Source organism: Poecilia reticulata, chromosome 18, assembly GCF_904066995.2.
Source record: "Poecilia reticulata chromosome 18, P_reticulata-male-v2, whole genome shotgun sequence".
NCBI classification, from domain to species: domain Eukaryota; kingdom Metazoa; phylum Chordata; class Actinopteri; order Cyprinodontiformes; family Poeciliidae; genus Poecilia; species Poecilia reticulata.
In genome coordinates, this window is record NC_088847.1 from 25,111,611 (window position 1) to 25,130,414 (window position 18,804).

The 18,804-nt window shown below is 38.7% G+C and overlaps 1 protein-coding gene across 5 annotated transcripts; it reads left to right on the plus strand.

Annotated features, from left to right (window-relative positions):
• Positions 1–2,804: 2,804 nt before the first annotated feature.
• Positions 2,805–17,808, plus strand: LOC145548479 (Fc receptor-like protein 5). Of its 5 annotated transcripts, none has more exons than XR_014084492.1 (9): positions 2,805–3,411; positions 3,778–3,813; positions 3,983–4,246; positions 4,320–4,565; positions 4,648–4,821; positions 5,774–5,848; positions 7,436–7,534; positions 7,867–10,400; positions 13,029–13,703. XR_014084492.1 is itself a non-coding variant. In XM_081598928.1 (7 exons), exons 1-7 carry the CDS (start codon positions 3,336–3,338, stop codon positions 7,555–7,557), a joined length of 990 nt encoding a protein of 329 aa, XP_081455054.1. In that variant the 5' UTR covers positions 2,805–3,335; the 3' UTR covers positions 7,558–7,855. The 5 variants fall into 5 exon arrangements, 3 of the variants coding, with proteins under 3 accessions (XP_081455054.1, XP_081455055.1, XP_081455056.1); XR_014084493.1 differs by lacking the exon at positions 13,029–13,703 and adding an exon at positions 11,847–12,799; XM_081598928.1 differs by lacking the exons at positions 7,867–10,400; positions 13,029–13,703 and having other exon boundaries at positions 7,439–7,855.
• The last annotated feature ends 996 nt before the right edge of the window (positions 17,809–18,804 follow it).

Here is an 18,804-nt window from a genome sequence, read left to right on the forward strand (position 1 = left end):
TTTTGGTTTGTGGCCCTGCATCCTGCTATGACCCCATAAGGATGCGCGGGACCAGGCGACCCACAATGTACCGAAAACAAGAACAGTTAGCAGCCAATGAGACGACGGAGAGAGCGTCACATGACTGTTTGCTTCCTGCTGTCAGGTGCCGAGTAAACAACAACAAAAACAGGACGTCCAGGTCCTAAGCAACCCACTGTGAGTGGCTCAGGGAGGCGCTGCGTGTATGTGTGTGTGTTTGTTCAGCTGGGGGCAGCAGACAGGCAGGGGGTTTGTGGTTTGACGTCTGTCTTGGTGATTTCACAGCCAAACGGCTTCAGATAAAGGAGGGTGGACTAGCAGAGATCATTGCTGTCACATCCCATCACGCACACACACACACGCACACACACACACACACACACACGCACACCCCCACACACACATTCCGTTCAAAGCTCTTTCACACACACACCTCGGACCTCTGGTCAGACAAACCGAGCTGTATCAGTAAACGCTTCTCCCACTGTCAGGCATGGTGGTGGAAGCATCAATGAGGCTCTAACGCAGTGGTTCTTAACCTGGGTTCGGTCGAACCCCAGGGGTTCAGTGAGTCGGTCTCAGGGGTTCGGCGGAGCCTCTGCAGCGGAGGTAAAGACACACTTGTGTAAAGTCGTGATGACGCCCCGCTTTGCCATCACTTGCTGCAGAGGATCACGTTACATTGCTGAGCCAATCAGAGGATCACGTTACATTGCTTAGCCAATCAGAGGATCACGTTAGAGGATCACGTTACATTGCTTAGCCAATCATAGGATCACGTTACATTGCTTAGCCAATCATAGGATCACGTTAGAGGATCACGTTACATTGCTTAGCCAATCAGAGCTGTGGAGGAGCCCTGATTGAAGGAGCTCCTCTCAGCATGGATTTGAACTTGTGTCTTTATTTACTTCAGCAAAGCTCACAGTTTTTACCAAATTCTGTAGCTTTCAGTGAACTTCTAAATCTGCTCCTTACTGCCTCTAGTGGCGTGGGGGTGGTAACACAACTAATATAATTACATTACTAAATCAGAATACAACAAAGTCTTTATTATTTATTATAAATTTTTCATTCACTTAAGAATGTAGAGCTAATTAAATGATCTAAAGACCTTAAAGTGGTTCCAGTTTCTCTCGATGGCCAACCTGTTGAAACTGTGGCACATTTTAAATACCTTGGGTCGTTCCTGGACAGTCAGACCAACTTTGCTGAAAACACTGACTATATTTTTGAAGAACTGATCTCAGAGACTCTACCTTTAAGAAGACTTAGTGATCATGGGGTGACCCAACAAGAATCTAGTTGGGTCACCCATATATCTTGAATTTGAAAAAAAAAAAATCATTTTATTTATCACAAAAGAAGGGTTCAGTGAAGGCGCCTATGAATCCGATGGGTTCGGTACCACAAAAAAGGTTAAGAACCGCTGCTCTAACGTAACTGATGGTGTTAACGGTTGCCGTGGTAACCATGGTACCAGTGGCCGTTGCAGCATTTTCTCTGGTTCCGTTTTGAAAACCCGATCCATCCAAACGCAGTTGAAGCCATACTGCTGCTTTTTAAATTTCCGCCTTTTAAAATGAGGCTTCCTGAAATTTTCAAAATAAAAATCTTTTTCCTTACTTGCCTTTTCTGATCTTAAAGCTCATAAAAGACATTTTGAAAGGGACATTCAGGCTCTTGGAGCAAAGAGTTTTTCTATCTGTTCATCTTTCCAGAGTTTCTCCGATCATTCCTGAAGCTTCTTTATAAATGTTGACTGTGGACGCTCACATTAGCGTTAGCTGCTACATGTTTAGCATTGAGCTGCTAGCATAGCTCCACCGATAGGCTAACTCCTTTTAACTTAAGCACAACAATAATCTTTTCCAACCGGACTGTTTAGAAGCAGAAGTGAACCTCAGAGGGAAAAGAGAAGACGCTTCATCTCTGCTGTTAGCGGACGTAGCTGTGCATCAGATTTACAGGCGAAACAGAAACACACAAAGGTTCCCGCTCTCAACTTTTTCATATATAAATAGAATATTTGATTTATTGTGCAAAAATTACTTTCAGATGCTGGTAAGTCTTTCCTGGTAACAAAAAGCAGCCAGTAGTGGAGGACCGCTAGATCAGTCAGTGTTGTGATGTAAACCGACCTGTGGTCAGTAAACACCTGATCCAGGTGATAGCAGCAGTTTCTTCTGCTGAACATTGAGTTACATTAATAATGTAGGCAGCCCAGGTCAGCCGTTTCCCCGGGGCTCACCTCCTCTACGACTCGGTCTCAACATGGTCATGATGGTAGTTTTTGTTTTCCGTTTGAAGCCTCATTACCGAGCAGATATTCCTGCTTCCTCACTGAGCTGCATGGCTCCTCCTGAACTTCTCACCTCCAACAGCAGAACCATGCAGCAAGCTTTCAAAATGGCCGCAAATGCTTTGGCATTTCTGCCACTTGCAGAAGTATTTTGTCAGTTTTAACTACACCTGGTTCCGAATCTGTAAAAAAAAAAAAAAAATCTTCCTTTTGCATCCAATTATTACACAATCCAGAAAATAATCTCCAGATCAGACCTACGCTGTTTTGATGTTCAGTCCAGCAGAAATGCCAGAACTTTTTACAGTTTTTGGCTGCAGATTAATCCTTTGGTATCAAGTGTTTTTACTAAATGACTTTTAGCCAGTTAAAAAAAAAAAAAATATATATATATATATATATATATATATATATATATATATATATATATATATATATATATATATATATATATATATATATATTTCAATTTAAAAAAAATTTAATTTGCATCTTTAAATGTGTTTCCAACATTGTAGAAGACTTATACAAAATATCTGCATGATGTCAAGATTTTTTAATCCAATTCTCACAATAATTGATAGAATAATCAATTTACTAAAATAATCATGAGTTGCAGTCCTAAAATTTTCATTTGCTGGATGTGATTTTATCTTTTTCATCCAATAAAAACTCAGTTTAGACACAAACCAAAAGTCTGTGGCATTAGATTGTTAACACAGTTCTTTATGTGTGAAAGACACATCAAATGTTCTGGTTTTTGCCCCTTTTGGCCTTCCGTACACGAGGAGCAGGGGATGCAGAGGGGAGATGTTTTTATCGAACACCTGTGAGATTTAAACACCACAAGTTATTGTTTGCTTACAATAGATATATGTGCTCAGAATAGGCTCACTTCCTGCTCAGTCTGGAGCCACATATATGGAGTTAATGAGCAAATAGGAGGGAAAGCGAAGATGATAAAACGCCCACAGCCCTCACGGAGGTTCAACTGCAGAGATCAAGCAGGGACATGACTGCTACTTTCAGGACAAACATCGTCAGGTCACTGAGAAGAACAATGGAAGGAACATCTCACTGTCTGATCTGTAAGTAAAGTTTTAGTCTCTTTCTGCTGGATCAGCATTTCTCTCTGTCTGAGACACTGGAGACATTTTACTGGATGGGATTTAATAGGATCTGGTGACAGAATCACTGTGGGGCTGGAGGTTTCTGTGTGTAAATGGATCTGTTGTCTAATAAGTGCCAGGAAACTATGTTTGGAATCAGCGCTGTATGAAAACTGAAGAAATCAATGAATTTGATTTTTATAAATAACAGCATCTTAATATAAAAGCAGAACTAACAAAATCAATATGAAATTGAATTTCACAACTTGAGAGTACATTATATTTGACATGTTCAGCTTTATGAATATAATGAATAATGAATATGTATCTTTATTTATTCTCTAGTTCTGATCTTCTTGCTGAGCTGCTCAACAGATGAAGGTTGGTGAACTTCTGTTACATTAAAGAAAATACTTTACATTTTCAAAGATGTGGTTTGGATAAAAGCTACATCTGAGAATGTTATGAAATTTTTGATTTGGATAATTATTGAATATGATGCTTTTTAGTTTTATTAACAACTGAAATCATGATAATTGAATCTCTTCAGTCTCTCCAGCTGCTCTGACTGTGAGTCCCAGCAGATCTCAGTTCTTCAGAGGAGAATCAGTGACTCTGACCTGTGAGGATGGAGGGACTGTGAGGAGAAACACAACCAAAGAGACCAGGACTCAGTGTGGAGATGGATTTGGGAGATTAGCTGGTTCTACCTGTGAAGTCACCATCTTCCCTGATGACTCTGGTGTGTACTGGTGTGAGTCCACATCTGGATCCTCCCCCAGCAGCAGCAGCAGCATCCAGCTCTCTGTCTCTGGTAAGATCAGACTGTGGAGTTAGTGTTGCTGTGTGGAAATGGATGAAATGCTGTAGTTTGTCTCTGTGTTGAGGTGGATCAGTGATCCTGCAGAGTCCTGTCCTCCCTGTGATGGAGGGAGATGACGTCACTCTGAGCTGCAGAGCAAAGAGTCCAGCCCACAACCTCCCAGCTGCTTTCTATAAAGATAAAGTCGTCATTGGTCATGGAGCATCGGGAAACTTTACTCTTAAAACAGTGAAGAGATCTGATGAAGGCTTTTATAAATGCAGCATCAGCGATCAGGGAGAGTCTCCATCCAGCAGGATCTCTGTGGAAGGTCAGAGGATTTAAAATATTGTTAAACTTTTGTTTTTATTAGAAATTGTTGGGCAGTTATTTAATAAATTGTTTTATTTTAGAGAAACCATCAACTGCTTCTGGTCCTTCACCTCCATCATCATCTTCACCTCCATCATCATCTTCACCTTCCTCCCAGTCTCATCTCTTCATGCTCCTGACTCCACCATGTGTGATTTTTGGGTTTTACTCCCTGATTCTGGTTCTGCTGATTCAACTGTTGAGAAAATCTGAAGGTGAGACAAACCTTTGTTCCTCCATCCAGTTTTATCTAAAAACAATAATTACAGTTAATTTTAATCCATTTATTCCCATTTTTGTAACTAAAGACGTTAAAAGAGAACGTTACTTAAGGCTACAACAGACTTCATGCAACGTTCTGAAATCGGTTCTTACTGACGTGACAAAATGACATCATCTTGTTGTCAGAGAGTCGTCTGCCGAACTCGACACCAGACCCAGTCGAACCATTTCAGAGCTCTGATTGGTCAGAAGTTAGTTGTGCTTCATGCAGAAATGCTCTCAGACAGCAATGTTGATATTAAATAGATTAAGTTGTCACATATTTTTATTCCAAGTGTTTATTCCTTTTATTTATGATTAGTACAAACAACAAGCTGCTGAGAATTAAGTTTTGTTCACTTGGACTCTAACTAAACATCAAACATCCCTCATTTAATCAAATGTTTAATTTCATTTATTGAGTGTATTAATGCTATAACTGTAAAGTTGAGCTATAGAAAACACAAAGAATAAAGACCAATACTTGATCATTCAGAAACATTTATCAGTGTCTTCATCTGCAACTAACAGTTCTAAAGTTATTTTTATTCCTTTTCTACTAACTCAGAGCTGCTCTGATGTGAAGGAGAAGTGAAACATCGTCTTGTTTCTGCCAGCAGCTCATACTGGTTGGGCCTCTCTGTGGTCTGGTCTTTAGTTTCTTGTTATTTTCTGCTTAGTGTTGAAATGTTTCCTCTGTGAAAATGATCGAGTTGTTTGTGGTTAACTTCCTGGGTTTAGATAAATTTCCATGACATCTTTAGTGACTCACTGAAAAGGTGTCAAGTTAAAAAAACCTGCTGCTGTTTATAAAGCATTCTTCATAATGGTGTATATAACCTTTTAAAATGAATGTGGCCTCTGAGCAGCAGCTGTATAGTAATGAATGTTTGTTTCATTTTTTAGGAACTGACCCACATGCAGTTTATGCATCTGTGAAGACAAATGATGTTAAAAATCATCAGAGAAGCAGAACCAGAGGTAAAACTCTCCAGATTTATGAATGTATGAACTATTCCATGGTTTTTGCTTTAAATGCAGATGATGAACTTAGTTATGTTCAGAATCAAACTTTGGTTGGTCATAAAGGTGTAAACATTTTCTTCTTCTGAAGTATGAATCCTTCCTTTTTCCTTTCACACGTCTCAACAGTCTGATTCCCACTCCAGTTCTCACCCATGCATTGATGTATAAAATGTTACATTTTTGCACCTTAACTAATTTTACATATAAAATGATGATATGAATGTCAACCAGGGCAACGACAGGGACAGCAATGCAATGACCAATAAATCTAATGTCTAGTTTCCATGTTTTGGGTCGAAACTGCAGGTTTAAAAAGGAAATTTGCTTCAGAATATTTTGAGCTGGATTTCATTCAATGATCAAGAATCAATTCTTTATTTTCTATTTTATTTTGAAAGTTGTTGAGGTCAAAACAGGTGAAAAATTTTAAAATGCAAGCAAGGAAACAATAAAGGTTATGAAAACGTAACCCAATAACACAAAATTAGCATAACCAAAATTAAATACCCTTTTAAATAACTACAAATTATCATTGAAACTAACTATAAAATATCCAAACATATTTAAAGTGCTATTCAGTGATCATTTTAAACTTACTTTTGTCAGTTATACTGTAGCTCCCAGTTCACATTTGTCAAATTAATTTTAGCTTCAATACCTTCAATACCTTATTTATATATATATATATATATATATATATATATATATATATATATATGGCACAATATTAAATTTTAACCATGGTGTTTTCCACTTAGTTTGTATTCCATAAATATTGTCAGCAGTCCGGCAGCTCTAATCTGTCCCACTCAAAGTTTGGACTAACAATTTGTGGCTCATTCAGCAAATATAATCTGCAGCATCTTTTCTGGACTTAGACCATCCTGTCCCTTACAAAAGGATATATTTAGCCATGTTTTACTTGAAATATACTGTAGTCTGGTTCTGATGCAGCTGTAGAAAACAACTCCCAACCTTGTTCATTTAACCCAAAAAGAATCAATGAAAATGGAAAATTTAAAAAGAATAAATGAAAAAGGGATAAATGAAAAATAGATAAATGAAAATGGGATAAATAAAAAATAGTTAAATAAAAAAGAGATCAATGAAAAATAGATAATTGGAAAATAGATAAATGAAAATGGGAAAATGAAAAACAGTAAATGAAAATTAAAAATTGGAGCCAGATAAATAAAAAAACAGAAAAGGATAATAAATAAATATAAATGGAAATAAAGATGCAAATTACTCATTTATTTATTAATTTTACTCTACTTATTTTTCCTATATCTTTACTTCTTTAATTTTGGCAGAAATGGTTACCAAACCATTGGTAACCAATGGTTACCAATGGTAACCATTGGTTTTATTTTGTTTGCGCCAAAATAAAAAAGAAAATTACAATAAAACTATCCATAACAACCCACAATAACGGTCAAAACTGCAAAACAACATATTAACAAACAATAAAAAAACAACATGTGCCAGAAATCTCAACATAACCAACAAATTTCAGTGAACTTTCCCCTAACCTACTCACAGCAGCGCAGAACAGCACTGAGAGGGGGAAGCAGAGGAGCTACGAGGGCTGGAATGAACTACAGAGGCCAAGGAAGCACAAACAAGGCAGAGTGCAGAAAGGTGATTCCCGCAGGCAAAAATAACTAAACAGCAAATGAAAATAACTGAATGAGATAAAAATCACAAATACTCAATATAACATGAATTAGAAATAATAATTTAAAAAAGCACATTTGTAACTGTTACACGGGGTCATCCTGGACAGGTCGCCAGTCCGTCGCAGTGGACATCACTATTCCTTCAGTTGCATTTTTTAACTATTATTTTACCGGGAATGTTTGGAGATAAAATCTTTTTTTTAATTTTTATTATGGAGACCCAGCAAATAGTCACACCAGTGTACATTATATTAATGCAGATCTAATTTTCTTGAAATGATCTTGTGATTTCAGAGTTTCCACCAGAGTTTCCTAATCTTCACTGAGTTTATCAGTCACATCAAGATGACCAGCTGCCAGAATTCAACTCGCGCCTCCAGAGCCAAAGTCTTTGTTTCTCAGTGGTTTTTTGTTTAGATTTTCTTTGTAACTTCCTTAGCATAGTGCTAGCAATAGCTCATTATGAATCCTTCCCTACAGATATTAAAGACCATCAGATTTTTGCTCTGAGCTAATTGTGTGAATGATGTAAACTTTCACTATTATGCAAAATTCACTTTTTGCATCTTTCTGTCCTTTCATTTAGATATCTCCTGTTTCTAGAAACAGTCCAAGAGCTCAATTATTTTTGAAGTCTGTGTTTCTGTCTTTTGTTATGGCTCAGACAATGTTGGTAACAAGCAGAGTTTAAATTAATAATATAAATGTGCTTCAGATCTGCAGTGTTTAATCCTTCAGTGGTTGTGGCTTGATGGTTTTTCAGGAGGCTCCACTTCTGGTTCAGAGATGTTTGTACCACTCTGAGTCTACTTGTATCCATTTTCACGTGTCTGAGGTGCTAAAACTGTAAATATTGAGTTGGGAGGGCGTGGCCACCAACAGCTCATGTGCATAATTTTGATGTAGCATTAAAACAGGACATTGCTTAATAATGTCCAGGCAGAACTGGTCTGGTGAAATCTAAATATCTGTATTAAATATAATGAATATGTTTTATATAGCCCAGAGACTTATCCTAGCTTGTTTAAGGAAGCATAAGACACCGTTTCTTTATATTCTTTATGTTTTAGTCTTCTGCTATTTTTTTTCTCCTTCTACAATATTTGTGCTATTTCACCCATTTAACTTCTACAGTGTTTTGCCCATTCTGGAAATTAGTGCTATGACGTTTTTGGTTTATTAATAATTTATGTAATAATTCAGAGCGCAGCAAAGTGTGGTTACATTTGTTTGGTTTAATTGTGATTAGGATATGACCCTTTTTTGAACAGTAATTTCTTTTTGGGATTAATAAAGTATTTTTGAATTTGAATTGAATTTGAAATTGTAATCTGAAATTTTGGGAGCAATGTCATGCAGTAGCAAAATGTACCGCTAGAGGGCAGAAGTGGGACACTATGGGACTGACGGTGCATCATGTCTGTGTAGATCAGTGTTTCTGAAACTTTCTCAGGCTGAGGACCAATTAGCCCATTTAACAAACACTCATGGACCACCTAACCTGAAATTGACCCTGTGGTAACACAACTTAATATATGATACAACCTGACGTAAAAATATTAGTCTCTCAACTCACATATTGTTGTTTTCTTAGTTCATCCTAATGAGTGGTGCTGTTGGTAAATGTGATGAAAACCATGAACACGTCTACTTGGGCATTTTGAGTTATTTACAGATTCTGAAAGTATCTAAGCTTTCCAATGATGTCAAACACATGGAGATAAAAAAAATAAGTTGTTCTAACACAATCCTTTGGTAAGCTAGCTGTAGCGTCACACACAAGGTAAAAAGCTCACAAAGTTCAATTGATCTGTTTGGATCAGACGGATCCAAGTGACTGATGAATTAGTGCAGATTTCTCTGTAGATGTGGACCAGGAGGAAGTGCGTTCAGACCCCAGCAGGTGAAGTGATGCTAATTTAAGTGGAGTTGTTTAATTTCATATATTCTAAGTTATTGGGGCCTCAGTCAGTGGTTTGTATCACTACAGAGAAAAAGTTGGATGCAATTATCTGCTTTATGTGTGATGGGATCTGGATTCACAGATCAACTCGTGAATATTAACTAAACCACATCAAATATATGGCTGATTAGCCTTCTTCAACATGATTATAATTTGATGGGTGAAAATAGAATATGACAGATTTTTTATGCTGTCAGTCAAAATGATGGATAATAAGTCTAGTGCGACCTCTGCCTCTCTCTCCCCTCTTCCCTCAGCCCCTCCTCTCTCTCCCCTCCTCTCTCTCTGCCCCTCCTCTCTCTCCCCTCCTCTCTCTGCCCTCCTCTCTCTCCCCTCCTCTCTCTCCCCCTCCTCTCTCTCAGACCCTCCTCTCTCTGCCCCTCCTCTCTCTCTGCCCCTCCTCTCTCTCCCCTCCTCTCTCTGCCCTCCTCTCTCTCCCCTCTTCCCTCAGCCCCTCCTCTCTCTCCCCTCCTCTCTCTCTGCCCCTCCTCTCTCTCCCCTCCTCTCTCTCCCCTCCTCTCTCTCCCCCTCCTCTCTCCCCCTCCTCTCTCTCAGACCCTCCTCTCTCTGCCCCTCCTCTCTCTTCCCCTCCTCTCTCTGCCCCTCTTCTCTCTCCCCCTCCTCTCTCTGCCTTCCTCTCTCTCCCCTCTTCTCTCAGCCCCTCCTCTCTTTGCCCTCCTGTCTCCCCCCCTCCTCTCTCTGCCCTCTTCTCTCAGCCCCTCCTCTCTCTCCCCCTCCTCTCTCTCTCTGCAGCAGACGGCCCAGCAGCAGGAAGTAGGCGGCTCAGTGAGCCGTTCTCAGCTTCAGCCAAACATCGTCAGGTCACTGAGAAGAACAATGGAAGGAACATCTCACTGTCTGATCTGTAAGTAGACAAGTTTTAGTCTCTTTCTGCTGGATCAGCATTTCTCTCTGTCTGAGACACTGGAGACATTTTACTGGATGGGATTTAATAGGATCTGGTGATAGAATCACTGTGGGACTGGAGGTTTCTGTGGATGAAATGAATCTAGCTGCTAATAAAATGCCAGGAAATGTTTGTTGTGAATCAGCGCTACATAAATAACAGAACAGCTCAGTCAATGTAACCTTTATTAACAACATCTTAAAATAAAAACAAAGCTAACAAAAATTAAGTCTGACTTACATAACTTCAGAGTACATTCCCAGATAGCACACGATGTTAAATCAACGTTGAAAAATAGTTAGAATCATTGATTTTTGGTTGAAGTCGACACTGACGGTGGATCAACCATCAAACAACCATCCAATCAAACCGTTGAAACTGTGTCATTGAATCGATGTTGTTTTGTGGTTGAAATCTGATGACTGAAATGCCGAGGTCTGATTAATGGTTGATTTGTGATTGAAGTCGACAAATGACGGTGGATCAACTATAAAACACACTCTAAAAAGAAAATAGTTGAACCAACTTAATTGAATTGCTTCTGTAGGAAACAAGCAATTCAATTAAGTTTTTTCAACTGAATTTATTAAATTTATCCAACCTAATTTATTAAGTTTAACCAATTCAATATATTATAATCATCCAACTCAATTTGTTAATTTATTTTTAACAAATGTATTAAGTATGTTTAAGATAACAGATTTAAGTCAGTCTTAGTCAAATCATGTAGTTTACTTCAAAAATGATAAATATACTTAAATAGCACTTTTCCAGTCATTTTGACCACTGAAAGCGCTTTACACTACAGATCAGTTGGGGTTAAGTGCCACATTGACATGTGGCAGCTGGAATTGAACCGTCAACCTACTTAATTATTTCAAGTAAAGTCAAAGTGAAAAGTTCCTTTAGGTTAAGATTTGAAAGTTTTGAGTTAAATAAACACAAAAAGGTAAGTTGTCATAGCAAAAGCAAAAGAATTAAGTGAAATTAATATAAATAAGTCCATAAGATGAACTGCATCGAATCCAGTGTGTTTCAGCACTGGTCCTCAAAGCCCTGCAAGTTTCAGGCATTTCCCTAATTCAGCACACATGATTTTAATTGATGCCTGATTAACGGGGTTTTGCTGAAGTGAAAACACGCAGGTCAGTTTGCCTTGAGGACAAGGTTTGGGGAAGAACTCGTGATCTAAATGTTCAATCAATGGAAATTATTACTAAGTGGGGGTTAATCATGTTTCAAATTAAGCACTACATGTTGAGAACATTGGGTTGTGATTCCTTTATGTACATTTTCTTACTTGTCTGGAAATATTATAACTGACTGTACATAATGTGTTGACACAAAAACATCTACAAGTCTCTACTAGGAGTTGTACAGTCTGACTCCCCCTTTTTACACCAGTGGTTTGTCCCAACCAAACAGCCACTTTGCTGCTGGCTTGTTTGCAACTGGCTTCTGAATCGAATTCTCCTCTGAGCAGTTTTATGGTAAGTTTTTCAATATTACTTTGATCTTACATGTGTTTATTGAAAAATAAGGGCATTGTGTTGTGCACATAGTAATCCTGGTTATTTTGGGGCAAAACAGATATTTTTAATAATTCAGGTCATGTCTCATTTTGTATTATTTTCATCCTGCCCACCGCTCCAGGCCTAAGTATGAAATCCTGTGAGATTTGAGTTTTTAAAATAGGGCGGGGCCTGTTGTTTGGTCTGGGAGAGCATGTGATGGACAAGGAAGTGTAAGGCTGGCTGCTCCAGGTGGGCTTTAAATTGTTGTGATAGTAATCACTTGTTTTTCATTTTTTATTATGTTGTGCTTAGGGACGTGCTTAGATGTGCCTCTGTTCCAGAACAACTGAGTTATAAAATTTGCATGTCAGTCTGCAGCCATCAAGAAGTGCAGAAGGTTGTTAGTCATCCACAGATTAAATCCAGGTGAGGCAGAAAAGGAAACACTTAAAACATGTAAGGCACTAAACCTGCTAATGACTGATTTAGTCTGTTGTTTCTTGGATTGGTAACTGGTTAAACTGAACTGGTCTTTTATTACTGGTGTGGGATCTTTATCAGCATGTGGACATTTTGTAATGAATTTAATCAACTTATTTGGAAATATTTGTAGTTGTTTGAAGATTAAACCAGCTATTTGATGGAAGTTTATTCTGTATAAATTATAATTTTTTCCAATTACAGTATAAATCACCTTTTGCTCTATTTATCTGTCTCTGGTGTGTTAAATAAACCCTGATCCTCCCTGAGTTTTATCTTTAGGTTTTCTGATAAACAGCCTTTATTTTAAATATTGATTCCCTCATTTTAACATGAGTGCAGCATCATAAATCCAACACTAGACTGCAGCTTCAGGTAAATGTAGTTTTACATGTAAACATTAAGATAAATATTAATGAAAGATTAAGATATATATTAACAGTGAGTGTACCTGGGGAACTATATGGTTTGTATTTGTTCTCAGACCTGTAACCAGTACACTGTTTAATCTTGCAATGTCTTTCAGAACTTTTCAAATGTTTATCATATTTCTAACCGGCACCTTCCTCACTTTTATTTTTGTGTTTTTCAGCCGTTGCTCTGCAGTTTGACTGAAAGCTGACTCTTGAGGACTGCAGTAAAACTGTCGAGAAGTGGCTTCATTACACGCCAGAATGAGAGGATAACATCACAAGGAATCAAAGTGACGCCAACCAGAGTGAAACTGGGGTTACCACAACTTGTACTGTTTCCCTGGTTCATACAGTACAAAGCTTAACCTCATGGACTCTGTTCTTCTGTGGACAATAGACTGTTATTCTGACAGTCAAAAAGGAGTCAAATATGTTTAAAGATCTGTCCTTCTTTTCTTAAATAAAATGTTATATCAAACCTATGTTGTCATTTTTAAACTTTTGTACACAATTTACCCATGATCTGCCAATAATATAGTGTTTAACACCAGTGAAGAAACTTTTAGTGGTATGTTATGTAGACCTATCAGACCTAAAAATGTACATAAATCTTTAGCTTTCATTCAATATGAAATCAACCCAAATATGCATGTAGATCCACATTCAGATGAAGGTTGAATCAATGTTGATATGTCAGTTATGGTTGAAACCCTAACGTTGATTCAACATACAAGTCACCGACCACTTTCAATGTTTCAATATCAGCGTTCAACGTTGATTCAATGTTTCTGGCTGACATTGATTCAATGTTTCAATCATTCTGTGCTATCTGGGTTGTGTTCATGTTCAGCTTTAGTTTATAATATATTTTTTATTTTTCTCTAGTTCTGATCTTCTTGCTGAGCTGCTCAACAGATGAAGGTTGGTGAACTTCTGTTACATTAAAATGATTTTAAATATTCAAAGATGAGCTTTGGATTAAATGTTACATCTGAGAAATTAATTTAAAAATGATTTTGATAATTATTGAATATGATGCTTTTTAGTTTTATTAATAACTGAAATCATGATAATTGAATCTCTTCAGTCTCTCCAGCTGCTCTGACTCTGAGTCCCAGCAGATCTCAGTTCTTCAGAGGAGAATCAGTGTCTCTGACCTGTGAGGATGGATGGACTGTGAGGAGAAACACAACCTTAGAGACCAGGACTCAGTGTGGAGATGGATTTGGGAGATCAGCTGGTTCTACCTGTGAAGTCACCATGTTCCCATTAGACTCTGGTGTGTACTGGTGTGAGTCCACATCTGGATCCTCCCCCAGCAGCAGCAGCAGCATCCAGCTCTCTGTCTCTGGTAAGATCAGACTGTGGAGTTAGTGTTGCTGTGTGGAAATGGATGAAATGCTGTAGTTTGTCTCTGTGTTGAGGTGGATCAGTGATCCTGCAGAGTCCTGTCCTCCCTGTGATGGAGGGAGATGACGTCACTCTGAGCTGCAGAGCAAAGAGTCCAGCCCACAACCTCCCAGCTGCTTTCTATAAAGATAAAGTCGTCATTGGTCATGGAGCATCGGGAAACTTTACTCTTAAAACAGTGAAGAGATCTGATGAAGGCTTTTATAAATGCAGCATCAGCGATCAGGGAGAGTCTCCATCCAGCAGGATCTCTGTGGAAGGTCAGAGGATGAAAATATTGTTAAACTTTGGCTGTCAAAAGAAATTGATGGGCAATTATTGAATACAAAAACTTTATTTTAGAGAAACCATCATCTGCTTCTGGTCCTTCACCTCCATCATCATCTTCACCTCCATCATCATCTTCCTTCCAGTCTCATCTCTTCATGCTCCTGATTCCACCATATGTGATTTTTGGGTTTTACTCCCTGATTCTGGTTCTGCTGATTCAACTGTTGAGAAAATCTGAAGGTGAGACAAACCTTTGTTCCTCCATCCAGTTTTATCTAAAAACAATCATTACAGTTAATTTTAATCCATTTATTTCTATTTTTTGTAACTAAAGACGTTAAAAGAGAACGTTACTTAAGGCTACAACAGACTTCATGCAACGTTCTGAAATCGGTTCTTACTGACGTGACAAAATGACATCATCTTGTTGTCAGAGAGTCGTCTGCCGAACTCGACACCAGACCCAGTCGAACCATTTCAGAGCTCTGATTGGTCAGAAGTTAGTTGTGCTTCATGCAGAAATGCTCTCAGACAGCAATGTTGATATTTAATATTTTCATGAGGTTTCATGAAAAAGCTAAATCTTAATTTATACTAAAGTCTTTTAATAGAAACTCAGGATGTCGACCACAGAGGGAACATCCAAGGCAGCTCAGGTCGGGTTTCCTCTCCAGAACCGCTGCAGAAATGAGAATCCACACAGATCAGCACTGAAACCCAAACGGGCCGATGTGACGATCTGAGTCACTGCACAGCAAAACAAGGGAGGAAAGAAACTCTGATGATGCTCACTGCAGTTATCAGACCCATATATGATAACAGCTGATATAAAGAGTTCATGGAGTTTAAAGCCTTTTAGCTGCCAGTCTGGTGACGATTCTTATCAGTTTTCCTCTTCAGCTCGTCTGCTTCCACCACCAGGTTGGGTTTCTGCTGCAGACTAGTGAAGATGTGAAAATGATGTGAAAAGATGTGAAAATGTCACATCTTCACCAGAAAAAACAAATCAAATCAAGGTGAAACTGTGTTTATGTTGTTGGATTTGTAGCAGAACTAAAGTTAAAATAGTTGATGAGACTTTATCTGAAGGGATGTGACTTGAATAAGACGAACAGAAGACCTATTGGAAGTGGAGGAGTCTTCATGAATGTTTATGATTGTTGTCATGAAGTGTTGGTCAGTAAATGACACTTAAGTGATGAAGATCTCAGCCTCATGTCTCCACCCGTTCTCGTCTCATTGATCTTGAGGAGTAATTGTTTGAGGCTGTGAGGAAGTATTGAAATATTAAACTCTGCCTGCTCGGTCCTGATCTGATTCAGGAGGAGAACGGCTCACTCACTACTTCCATTCATTTAAAAAAAGTTTTATAACATCAGCAGAAATGCAGATGGATCATGCTGGAGGATATGTGGGTCGAAACAAGCTGGTCATTTTCACGTGTTATGGAGCTGTGCTCAGCTGTTTTCTTACTGGGGGATAATCAAGCAAAGTGTGGAGATTGTTATTGGGGCCAATGTTGGTCTAAACTTTGAGACTATGTTCTTGGGCAAACAAACAAAATGTGTAAAGGGATTCCATAAAACATATATGTTTAATGTAATGCTAATTGCTAGTAAAAAAGCAATCATTCGGAAATGGATGACTGACAAAACCCCCAGTAGAAGACTGGATAAACATCATCCAGGACATTCACAAGAGGGACAAATTGACATTTGCATTGAAACTGGAGCAATACAGATTTGGGAAATGTTGGACCCCATGGCAGACTTTGATCTGTGAGGATTTGAGTTTTTCTGTAAGTTTATTTTGGTCCCATCTCATCCCCCTTGATTGTTTCCCAGCTGTGGCTCGTTCCCTGATTATCCTCCCTGTGTATTTAAACCCTCCTGTGTCCTTGTCGTTCTGTCAAAGCTGTCTAGTTTCTCCGTCTGTTCCAGTTGAGCTGCCTTTTGTCCTTCGTATAACCCAGTGGTTCTTAACCTGGTTCGGTCGAACCCCAGGGGTTCGGTGAGTCGGTCTCAGGGGTTCGTTGGAGCCTCTGCAGGAGGTAAAGACACACCTGTGTAAAGTGCAAAAGTGTTGAGTTAAAAAAAACCTGCTAACTTGCTGCTGTTCATCAAGTCCTGCTAAATAAAACATTTAGATTTAATGTGGCGTGTTAACAGCTGTTGTATTTGTTGGCTTTATTGTTCAATAAACTGTAAAAGATCACAAAGACAAAACGTTTCCGTTGCAAAGGGGAGAAGCGTGAGGCCAGCTAACCCCACCGAAGGCTTGCAGCCCTTCGATATTTATTTTCTTCAAAGCATAGGCGTGTCGCCATAGTGATAATTCATCAGCACAAAGTACAGGAAATGCATTCCATATATGGTAACTCTTTAAGACGGCTGGTTCTATGCAGGATGTAACAGCTGATCTATTTTTGTAGACGGCTGTAAAGGCGTCTGCACATTGTCTGGAAACATCTTGAACAAAGAAAAATACGTCTAACAGAATTATGAAAATATAGAAAATATATCGGTAAATAAATGGTAAAAAGTTTCAATATGAACTGAACAGTAATGAATGTTTGTTTCATTTTGCAGTGACCGACCCGGTGAAGATGAGTTCTGTTCGTTATCGACAGAAGCAGAACCAGAGGTAAAACTCTCTAATTATGAGATTATTTTCTGCTTCTTGCTTTAAATCGTGTGGCAGAAACGACCAACTGTGACCCTTAGAATCAGATGAACTCAGTTCAGTTCTGCATCAAACTGTTTCTTCTATATACATGAATTTCTGCCTTATTTGTGAGGATGATTTCTGGTTTCTCTCCAGGGTGGAGATGATGATTCCTCTGGTGGTGAATCCTGAAGGTTTCTCTCCCCCAACATCAGATCTTCACCCAGCGAGCCTGAAAGACGATGCTGAGGGAAAAGATGCTGAGGAATAACTGATGACCTGCAGCTGAGGCTCAGATATGATCCACAAACATCCTGCTGTTCATTGTTTAAAATCTTATAAACTCAGTTTATATGTTTAAAGTGTTGATATTGCACTGAAAAAACAAGTTGATTATTTTTTATGTGTTTATATGTTAGACATAAACAAAGTAAGATACAAATGTAAACTTTTTTTTTTATCTGAAACTTATAAACAAAATGAAAATACACCAAATGTTTGAAGATCTCAGGTGCATAAATGAAAGTTTTCACTTTTAATAGTTTTGCTTTGTTTTTCTAACCAAACTATATTTTCATGACTTTAATTAGAAAATAAAAATGAAACTAAAACTCCTTTCCGATGTTCAGCTTTGTGTGTTTGTGATCTTTATATTGAATAAACTCAACATGAATTTTGAGTTTATTTTCCTCAGCAGATGATAAACACTGTTAGTCTGAGAGCAAAGGGAGGGAGTGAGCTGCACGTACACGTGGTGATTGGCAGCGCTAAGCCCTTAATTCACAGCCAGAGAACTAAAGAGAGACTCTATAGGACGTATTTAAAGGTTCTGGAGCGGTCCAGTCAGTACCCAGACCTGAACCTACCTACAGGAAGCTGATGCTCCACGTTGCCTAGCAACAAAATCCTTACAGGAAGCTGATGCTCCATGTTGCCTAGCAACAAGATCCTTACAGGAAGCTGATGCTCCACGTTGCCTAGCAACAAGATCCTTACAGGAAGCTGATGCTCCATGTTGCCTAGCAACAAGATCCTTACAGGAAGCTGATGCCGACTCGTCTTCACTGATGTCACTGAGGGAAGGAGGTTGATGATCCAAACAAACATCGTCTGAACCAACCGGGTCAGACATGCTGAGGACATCTGGGTCACATGCTTCACCTCTGGGTCGCCTCAGCACACACAGCTTGAACATAAAGTTTAGAGAATTATTCTTTAACTGCAGAGTTAGTTTTTATAGTGTTTAAATACTTTTAGGCTTTATTGTCCTTTAGGACATGAACAGGAGGGACGACCTGCAGCCAAACCTGAGAATCAAACCCAGAGCAGCGACTGCAGCCTCCAAACACCCTGGATGGTTTTAACACCTTTACACTGATGATGATGATGATGATGATGATGATGATGATGATGATGATGATGATGATGATGATGATGATGTTAGTGGAAAATGACTGACTGGTTTCAGTTCCTCTACAAACAGGAACAAGTTTCTCTAAGAAAAGCAGCAGAACCCTGAGGTCCGTTTCTCAGGAGGTTGAGTTTCAGAACCTGCTGCAGTTCAGTCAGTTTAAAAACATTTAAAAATCTGATCTGATTCCAGGTTTAAAG

Excerpts from the sequence above, each read along its gene's own strand:
- LOC145548479 (XM_081598928.1), top strand. The coding sequence starts at position 3,336 with ATGACTGCTACTTTCAGGACAAACATCGTCAGGTCACTGAGAAGAACA. Across the intron at positions 3,814-3,982 it reads GAGCTGCTCAACAGATGAAG|TCTCTCCAGCTGCTCTGACT; the intron begins GTTGGTGAACTT and ends GAATCTCTTCAG. Across the intron at positions 4,822-5,773 it reads ACTGTTGAGAAAATCTGAAG|GAACTGACCCACATGCAGTT; the intron begins GTGAGACAAACC and ends TTCATTTTTTAG.